Genomic DNA, 10,389 nt, shown 5'->3' on the forward strand with positions numbered 1-10,389 from the left:
GGAAATCTACTGCCTTAATCTAGCATCAATCCCAGGGATCTTCAAGACACATCATTACGGAGCAATGGGGCATGCTTGCACCAACACATTGAGCATCTCTCCCCTGGACAGTTACTGACAGGAAGCCAGATATGATATAGAGGATCTTGAACTGTGGGAGCCTCAAATTGGAGGATATTCAACAACAACTTAAATTTCTATAGCGCCTTTAACATTGGAAAAGTCCCTAAGGTGCTTCACAGGAGTGTTATCAATCAGGAACTGACACGGGATCACAGGCAGAGACAGTAGGACAGGTGACCAAAAGCATGGTCAAAGAGGTTGACTTAAAACAGCGTGTTAATGAGGTAGGGAGAGGCAGAGAGGGTTAGGGAGGAAATTCCAGAGTTTAGGGCCCAGGCAGCTTAAGGCACAACCACCAATGGTGGAGAGATGATCATCAGGGATATGCAAAAGGCCAGAATTGGAGCAGCACAGATTTTTCACCAAACTGTAGAGGTGGAGAAGATTACAGAAATGAGGAGGGGGTAGGCTAAGGAGGGATTTGAAATCAAGGCTGAGAATTTTAATATTGGGCCATTGCTGGGCCAGGTGCCAGCGAGCACAGGGGGTGTGGGGAGGTTTACGCTCGAGAGATGGGCATCAGTGGAATGATGACCCAGAGACACACGGGCTACAGGTGGAGAGAGAGGATGGGCTGCCCCCTTCTGCTTGGTTGGAGTAGGACAGGAGATGAGCTATTACCTTGTGGGGTTGAAGTTTGCTCAATACTTTGAGCCTGGAGGGAAGCAGGAAGAGAGGAACTCTACTTCAAACAGACATTGTGGCTGCTTCCCATTTTAGAATGCTGGTGTGGGGGAAAATCTGTGTGAGGTGGTGGGGGAGGGAGGGGTTAATGGTTTCTCACACTGCACCCTGAATCCTACACTCTGGACATGGAAATAAAGACCTACTGGCCATCTTGTAGCAATTTTTCAAACACATTTATTGAGCTCTTGACATTAAACCAAACACAGTGTATGAACATTGTAAACAATTAACATAAAAAGGCAGTAGCTCTATTCACACCCGAGTGTGTATCAGTCTTCCCAATGGTTGGAACGTCGGTTAAAACTCATTTCTTTAATTTCTGACCCCTCTAACGCCAGTGGTAACATATTTACAAGATTTTCCCCATGTAGGTTTGACTCTTTGATTTAATATTATTTGAAGCAATGGTCTCAGTAATGGGGATGGGGTGTAAGGGGCGGGTTGGCGGAGGTTGGTGGGGGTGGTGGTAGGTGAAGGGGATACCCTTATTGTCCTCCATCCTCCTCCCCCTGCCCCACCCGGCATCCCCACCCGGCATCCCCACCCCCCCACCCCCCCACCCCCACCCCATTCCCCCCCAGATTCCAAAGACTTCTTTCCGTTTTGGTTTGGATACAGACACCAAACTGAATGACGCAAATGAGCAATGAAGGCTTTTCCAGTTTGGAACCCAGAACACAATTGAACACTCACATGGGTGGATTTGCTTCCATCCTGACATTAGCAATTGTGAAGTCCACATATATACAAAGGCCATTAAAGTCTCTCTGGTTTGTATTAGTTGCAGCCGAGGCAACTGCATTAAAATTTTATAGATTTAATTTTATAATATTCCTCTTCCCTTTCAAAATGGTAAAGTATCAAAACCACAGTTGCTTGTTAAATGATTTATCTCATCACCCCCCACCCACCCCACCCCCCCACCCCACCCACCCTCTAAAATTAATCTTTTTAAATCTAGGTGTATTTTGGCAAGTGTCTTGGTTTCCTCGCGACTGTAAGGTGGGTTTTGAAGACAGCCGTTTATATATCAAATGTTTGTCTCCCTCCAAGCTCATTGTGAAAGGTGAGTGCCCCTCTAGCAAGGGAGTGGTCCTGACTGCCGTCCTCGCAATGCACATTCACAGCAGGAATATCTCATCAGGGTTAAATTCCGGATCAATATTGTCTCTTATTACTTTAGGAGCCATTCATTAACTGAAAGAGAGAGAAGGAAAGAGAGAATTGGAGAGATGAAACGCGGCATTCTTAATGTCTTTTAAAAGTGAAACAGTTCTCACAGAGCATGCAACACACTTAAATATAAAGGAACTTGTTTATCCGGAAGAGACCTTTTGGACGATCAACACAGCTTGTTTCTCAGAGTGGCTAACCTCAATAGTCAGTGCAACTGATCTAATCTCCAGGAGAAGGTCCTGCAGAGGATTTCTCGTCTCCCGTGCAATGTTTTATTCATATCTACAGGATAGAAACAGGCTGTATGGCGTTTAAACTCCACCTGAGTATCCTCCAACCCCTCCTCACCGCAGCCGATATCCTTCCAGCCCTTTCTCCCTCATGTGTTTAACTAGCTTCCCCAGTGATCTGTACATCAGCTGCACCCAACAGGCAGCCAGGGACGGGTCATTCTATTGGTGTTTGGCAGCACTTTGCTGGCCATGTGGACCATATGAAATGTTCCTGCATTCTGTGACTGGTCAACAACTTCATCAAAGCCTCAAACGCACGTGGAGTTGAAAGAGGGACTTGCTGCGACTCAAGGACAGGGGGTGCAAACAAAAGTGAACAGTGAGTATCAGACAGTGTGTTACACGCTGAATAGTGAACAGTGAGTATCAGACAGTGTGTTACACACTGAATAGTGAACAGTGAGTATCAGACAGTGTGTTACACACTGAATAGTGAACAGTGAGTATCAGACAGTGTGTTACACACTGAATAGTGAACAGTGAGTATCAGACAGTGTTTACACACTGAATAGTGAACAGTGAGTATCAGACAGTGTGTTACACACTGAATAGTGTACAGTGTATATCAGACAGTGTGTTACACACTTAATAATGAACAGTGAGTATCAGACATTGTGTTACACTCTGAATAGTGAACAGTATCAGACAGTGTGTTACACACTGAATAGTGAACAGTGAGTATCAGACAGTGTGTTACACACTGAATAGTGAACAGTGAGTATCGGACAGTGTGTTACACACTGAATAGTGAACAGTGAGTATCGGACAGTGTGTTACACACTGAATAGTGAACAGTGAGTATCGGACAGTGTGTTACACACTGAATAGTGAACAGTGAGTATCGGACAGTGTGTTACACACTGAATAGTGAACAGTGAGTATCGGACAGTGTGTTACACACTGAATAGTGAACAGTGAATATCGGACAGTGTGTTACACACTGAATAGTGAACAGTGAGTATCAGACAGTGTGTTACACACTGAATAGTGAACAGTGAGTATCAGACAGCGTGTTACACACTGAATAGTGAACAATAAGTATCAGACAGTGTGTTAGACACTGAATAGTGAACAATGAGTATCAGACAGTGTGGTACACACTGAATAGTGAACAGTGAGTATCAGACAGTCTTACACACTGAATAGTCAACAGTGAGTATCTGGCAGTGTGTTACACACTGAATAGTCAATAGTGAGTATCAGACAGTGTATTACACACTGAATAGTGAACAATGAGTATCAGACAGTGTGTTACACACTGAATAGTGAACAGTGAATATCAGACAGTGTGTCACACACTGAATAGTGTACAGTGTGTATCAGTGTGTTACACATTGAATAGTGAAAATGAGTATCGGACAGTGTAGTACACACTGAATAGTGAACAGTGAGTATCAGACAGCGTGTTACACACTGAATAGTGAACATTGAGTATCAGACAGTGTATTACACACTGAATAGTGAACAATGAGTATCAGACAGTGTGATACACACTGGATAGTGAACAGTGAGTATCAGACAGTGTGTTACACACTGAATAGTGATTATCAGACAGTATATTACGCACTGAATAGTGAACAGTGAGTATCAGACAGTGTGTTACACACTGAAAAGTCAAAAATTAATATCAGACAGTGTGCTACACACTAAATAGTGAACAGTGAATATCAGACATTGTGTGAAACACTGAATAGTGAACAGTGAGTACAATACAGTGTATCACAAACTGAATAGTGAACAGTGAGTATCGGACAGTGTGTTACACGCTGATTAGTGAACAGTGAAAATCAGGCAGTTTGTTACACACTGAATAGTGAAAAATTAGTATCAGACAGTGTACTAGACACTAAATAGTGAACGGTGAATACCAGACAGTGTGTTACACACTGAATAGCGAACAGTGAGTATTAGACAGTGTGTTACACACTGAATATTGAACAGTGAAAATCAGTGTGTTACACACCGAATAGTGAAAAATTTGTATTAGACAGTGTACTACACACTAAGTAGTGAACAGTGAATATCAGACATTGTGTTAACACTGCATAGTGAACAGTGAATATCATACAGTGTGTTACACACTGAATAGTGAACAGTGAATATCAGACAGTGTGTTACACACTGAATAGTGAATAGTGAGTATCAGACAGTGTATTACAAACTGAATAGTGAAAAATTAGTATCAGACAGTGTACTACACACTAAGTAGTGAACAATGAATATCAGACATTGTGTGAAACACTGAATAGTGAACAATGAGTATCAGACAGTGTGTTACACACTGAATAATGAACAGCGAGTATCAGACAGTGTATTACACACTGAACAGTGAACAGTGAATATCAGACATCGTTTTAAACACTGAATAGTGAAAAGTGAATATCAGTGTGTTACACACTGAATAGTGAACAGTGAATATCAGACAGTGCATTACACACTGAATAGTGAACAGTGAGTATGACACAGTGTCTTAGGAACTAAATAGTGAATAGTGAGTATCAGTGTGTTACACACTGATTGATGAACACTGAATATGAGACAGTGTGTTACACACTGAATAGTGAACAGTGAATATCAGCCAGTGCATTAGAGACTAAACAGTGAACAGCAAATATCACAGTGTCCTAGCAACTAAATAGCGAGTATCAGACAGTGTGCTACACGTTAAATAGTGAACAGAAAACACCGGACAGTGTGCGAACAACTGAATAGTGAACACTGAATATCAGACAGTGTGTTACGCACTGAATAGTGAACAGTAAATATCAGACAGTGCATTACAAACTAAATAATGAACAGTGAGTATCACACAGTGTCTTCGGAACTAAATAGTGAAAAGTGAGTATCAGCCAGTGGGTTACATACTGAATAGTGAACAGTGAGTGTCAGAATATGTGTTACACACTGAATAGTGAACAGTGAGTATCAGACAGTGTGTTACACGCTGAATAGACAACAGTGAATATCCAACAGTGTTTGACAGTGGATAGTGAACAGTGAGTATCAGACAGTGTGTTATACACTGAATAGTGAACAATGAATGAAGACAATGCGTTACACACTGAATAGTGAAAAGTGAGTATCAGACAGTGTTTGACAGTGGATAATGAACAGTGAGTATCAGGCAGTGTGCTACACACTGAATAGTGAACAGTGAGTATCAGACAGTGTGTTACACACTGAATAGTGAACAGAGAATATCAGACAGTGTGTTACACACTGAATGATGTACAGTGAGTATCAGGCAGTGTGCTACACACTGAATAGTGAACAGTGAGTATCAGACAGTGTGTTACACACTGAATAGTGAACAGTGAGTATCAGGCAATGTGCTACACACCGAATAGTGAACAGTGAGTATCAGACAGTGTGTTACACACTTAATAGTGGACAGTGAGTATCAGACAATGTGCTACACACTGAATAGTGAACAGTGAATATCAGGCAGTGTATGACACTGAATAGTGAACAGTGAAAATCAGACAGCGTGTTACACACTGAATAGTGAACAGTGAGTATCAGACAGTGTGTTACACACTGAATAGTGAACAGTGAGTATCAGGCAATGTGCTACACACTGAATAGCGAACAGTGAGTATCAGACAGTGTGTTACACACTGAATAGTGGACAGTGAGTATCAGACAATGCGCTACACACTGAATAGTGAACAGTGAATATCAGACAGTGTTTGACACTGAATAGTGAACAGTGAGTATCAGACAGTGTGTTACACGCTGAATAGTGAACAGTGAGTATCAGACAGTGTGTTACACACTGAATAGTGAACAGTGAGTATCAGACAGTGTGTTACACACTGAATAGTGAACAGTGAGTATCAGACAGTGTGTTACACACTGAATAGTGAACAGTGAGTATCGGACAGTGTGTTACACACTGAATAGTGAACAGTGTATATCAGACAGTGTGTTACACACTGAATAGTGAACAGTGAGTATCAGACAGTGTGTTACACACTGAATAGTGAACAGTGAGTATCAGACAGTGTGTTACACACTGAATAGTGAACAGTGAGTATCAGACAGTGTGTTACACACTGAATAGTGTACAGTGTATATCAGACAGTGTGTTACACACTGAATAATGAACAGTGAGTATCAGACATTGTGTTACACTCTGAATAGTGAACAGTATCAGACAGTGTGTTACACACTGAATAGTGAACAGTGAGTATCAGACAGTGTGTTACACACTGAATAGTGAACAGTGAGTATCGGACAGTGTGTTACACACTGAATAGTGAACAGTGAGTATCGGACAGTGTGTTACACACTGAATAGTGAACAGTGAGTATCGGACAGTGTGTTACACACTGAATAGTGAACAGTGAGTATCGGACAGTGTGTTACACACTGAATAGTGAACAGTGAGTATCGGACAGTGTGTTACACACTGAATAGTGAACAGTGAATATCGGACAGTGTGTTACACACTGAATAGTGAACAGTGAGTATCAGACAGTGTGTTACACACTGAATGATGTACAGTGAGTATCAGGCAGTGTACTACACACTGAATAGTGAACAGTGAGTATCAGACAGTGTGTTACACACTGAATAGTGAACAGTGAGTATCAGGCAATGTGCTACACACCGAATAGTGAACAGTGAGTATCAGACAGTGTGTTACACACTGAATAGTGAACAGTGAGTATCAGGCAGTGTGTTACACACTGATGATGAACAGTGAGTATCAGGCAGTGTATGACACTGAATAGTGAACAGTGAAAATCAGACAGCGTGTTACACACTGAATAGTGAACAGTGAGTATCAGACAGTGTGTTACACACTGAATAGTGAACAGTGAGTATCAGGCAATGTGCTACACACTGAATAGCGAACAGTGAGTATCAGACAGTGTGTTACACACTGAATAGTGGACAGTGAGTATCAGACAATGCGCTACACACTGAATAGTGAACAGTGAATATCAGACAGTGTTTGACACTGAATAGTGAACAGTGAGTATCAGACAGTGTGTTACACACTGAATAGTGAACAGAGAATATCAGACAGTGTGTTACACACTGAATGATGTACAGTGAGTATCAGGCAGTGTGCTACACACAGAATAGTGAACAGTGAGTATCAGACAGTATTTGACACTGAATAGTGAACAATGAATATCAGACAGTGTTTGACACTGAATATTGAACAGTGAGTATCAGGCAGTGTGTTACACACTGAATAGTGAACAGTGAAAATCAGACAGTGTGTTACACACTGAATGATGAACAGTGAGTATCAGGCAGTGTATGACACTGAATAGTGAACAGTGAAAATCAGACAGCGTGTTACACACTGAATAGTGAACAGTGACGATCAGGCAGTGTGTCACACACTGTATAGTGAACAGTGGATATCAGACAGTGTGTTACACACTGAACGATGAACAGTGAGTATCAGGCAGTGTTTGACACTGAATAGTGAACAATGAGTATCAGGTAATGTGTTACACACTGAATAGTGAACAGTGAATATCAGACAGTGTGTCACACATTGAATGGTGAACAGTGAGTATCAGGCAGTGTTTGACACTGAACAGTGAACAGTGTGTATCAGACGGTGTGTTATACACTGAATAGTGAACAGTGAGTATCAGACAGTGTGTTACACACTGAATAGTGAACAGTGAGTATCAAGCAATGTGCTACACACGGAATAGTGAACAGTGAGTATCAGACAGTATTTGACACTGAACAGTGAACAATGGATACCAGGCAATGTTTGACACTGAATATTGAACAGTGAGTATCAGGCAGTGTTACACACTGAATAGTGAACAGAGAATATCAGACAGTGTGTTACACACTGAATGATGTACAGTGAGTATCAGGCAGTGTGCTACACACTGAATAGTGAACAGTGAATATCAGACAGTGTGTTACACACTGAATAGTGAACAGTGAGTATCAGGCAGTGTTTGACACTGAATAGTGAACAGTGAGTATCAGACAGTGTGTTACACACTAAATAGTGAACTGTGAGTATCAGGCAATGTGCTACACACAGAATAGTGAACAGTGAGTATCAGACAGTATTTGACACTGAATAGTGAACAATGAATATCAGACAGTGTTTGACACTGAATATTGAACAGTGAGTATCAGGCAGTGTGTTACACACTGAATAGTGAACAGTGAAAATCAGACAGTGTGTTACACACTGAATGATGAACAGTGAGTATCAGGCAGTGTATGACACTGAATAGTGAACAGTGAAAATCAGACAGCGTGTTACACACTGAATAGTGAACAGTGACGATCAGGCAGTGTGTCACACACTGTATAGTGAACAGTGGATATCAGACAGTGTGTTACACACTGAACGATGAACAGTGAGTATCAGGCAGTGTTTGACACTGAATAGTGAACAATGAGTATCAGGTAATGTGTTACACACTGAATAGTGAACAGTGAATATCAGACAGTGTGTCACACATTGAATGGTGAACAGTGAGTATCAGGCAGTGTTTGACACTGAACAGTGAACAGTGTGTATCAGACGGTGTGTTATACACTGAATAGTGAACAGTGAGTATCAGACAGTGTGTTACACACTGAATAGTGAACAGTGAGTATCAAGCAATGTGCTACACACGGAATAGTGAACAGTGAGTATCAGACAGTATTTGACACTGAACAGTGAACAATGGATACCAGGCAATGTTTGACACTGAATATTGAACAGTGAGTATCAGGCAGTGTTACACACTGAATAGTGAACAGAGAATATCAGGCAATGTGTTACACACTGAGTGATGAACAGTAAGTATCAGACAGTGTTTGACACTGAACAGTGAACAGTGAAAATCAGACAGTGTGTTATACACTGAATAGTGAACAGTGAATATCTGACAGTGTGTTACACATTGAATAGTGAACAGCGAATATCAGTGTGCCACACACTGAATAGTTAACAGTGAATATCAGACAGTGTGTTACACACTGAATATTGAACTGTGAGTATCAGACAGTGTGTTATACACTGAATAGTGACCAGTGAATATCAGACAGCATGTTGCACACCAAATAGTGACCAGTGAATATCCTATTCCACAGTGTGTACAATGCCTGATGTTTATGGCAGCTTCCAAGAGCCCAAATAAAATTTGCTGCTTCACCTGTGATGGGATTCCAGTGTGTGTTGCAGTGATCCAGTTAGTATTACAGTGACCCAGTGAGTGTTACATTGAGTGAATGAGTGTTAGTGACACACTGAATGTTACAGTGAGTGAGTGAGAGTTATATTGAGCCAGTAAGCTTTATAGTGACCATTTGATTATTACAGTGATCCAATTAGTGTTACTGTGACCCAGTGAATGTTACATTGATCCAGTGAGTGTTCTAGTGACCCAGTGAGTGTTACAGTGACCCAATGAGAGGTATGTTGAGCCTGTGAATGTTACAGTGACCCAGTGATTATTAGTGATACAGTGAATGTTACAGTGACCTGGTGAGTGTTACAGTGACCCAGTGAGAACTACAGTGACCCGATCATTATTACAGTGATCAAGTGAGTGTTACAGTGACCCGGTGAGTGTTACATTGAGCCAGTGAGTGTTACAGTGAGTGTTACAGTGATCCAGTGAGTGTTACAGTGAGTGTTGCAGTGGCCCAGTGAATGTTACATTGAGTGAGTCAGTGTTACAGTTATCTAGTGAGGGTTATAGTGACCCAGTGAGTGTTACAGTGTTGCGGTGACCCAGTGAGACACATTTAGATCACATATATATGTACGTATATACATAATATATGTTCTACTAAATCAGTAAATGCCCCTGCCTTTCCACTGTCAATCGACCACCAATGATAGAGCCAAATCAACTCTTCCTATTGTTGTCAGCATATATATGTTTATGTTTGTATGTGTCAATAGATAATGATAGATACACATGGGCACATAAATATTATATATTATCCATATATCTTTTATATTATATATATGCAGTTTTATATATATACACATATATGTAATATATATGCATATAATATATATGATGCATGTTCTCTAAGATATATATAGATAGATATATACACATAAATATTATATATGTATAATATATATATTATGGATATATATGCGTTTGGA

General features: G+C 40.9%; 1 protein-coding gene across 1 annotated transcript in view; it reads right to left on the reverse strand.

The window, feature by feature from the left end:
* Positions 1 to 961: 961 nt before the first annotated feature.
* The window catches only part of LOC144699585 (carbonic anhydrase-related protein 10), a 265,727-nt gene continuing 256,299 nt past the window's right edge, over positions 962 to 10,389 (reverse strand). Inside the window, exon 9 of the mRNA XM_078570623.1 lies at positions 962 to 2,007. Within this exon, the coding sequence (XP_078426749.1) occupies positions 1,985 to 2,007 (23 nt within the window). The 3' untranslated portion in view covers positions 962 to 1,984. The remainder of the gene's footprint in view (positions 2,008 to 10,389) is intronic.

The sequence above is a fragment of the Cetorhinus maximus genome, chromosome 24, assembly GCF_964194155.1.
Source record: "Cetorhinus maximus chromosome 24, sCetMax3.hap1.1, whole genome shotgun sequence".
Classification (NCBI taxonomy): Eukaryota; Metazoa; Chordata; class Chondrichthyes; order Lamniformes; family Cetorhinidae; genus Cetorhinus; species Cetorhinus maximus.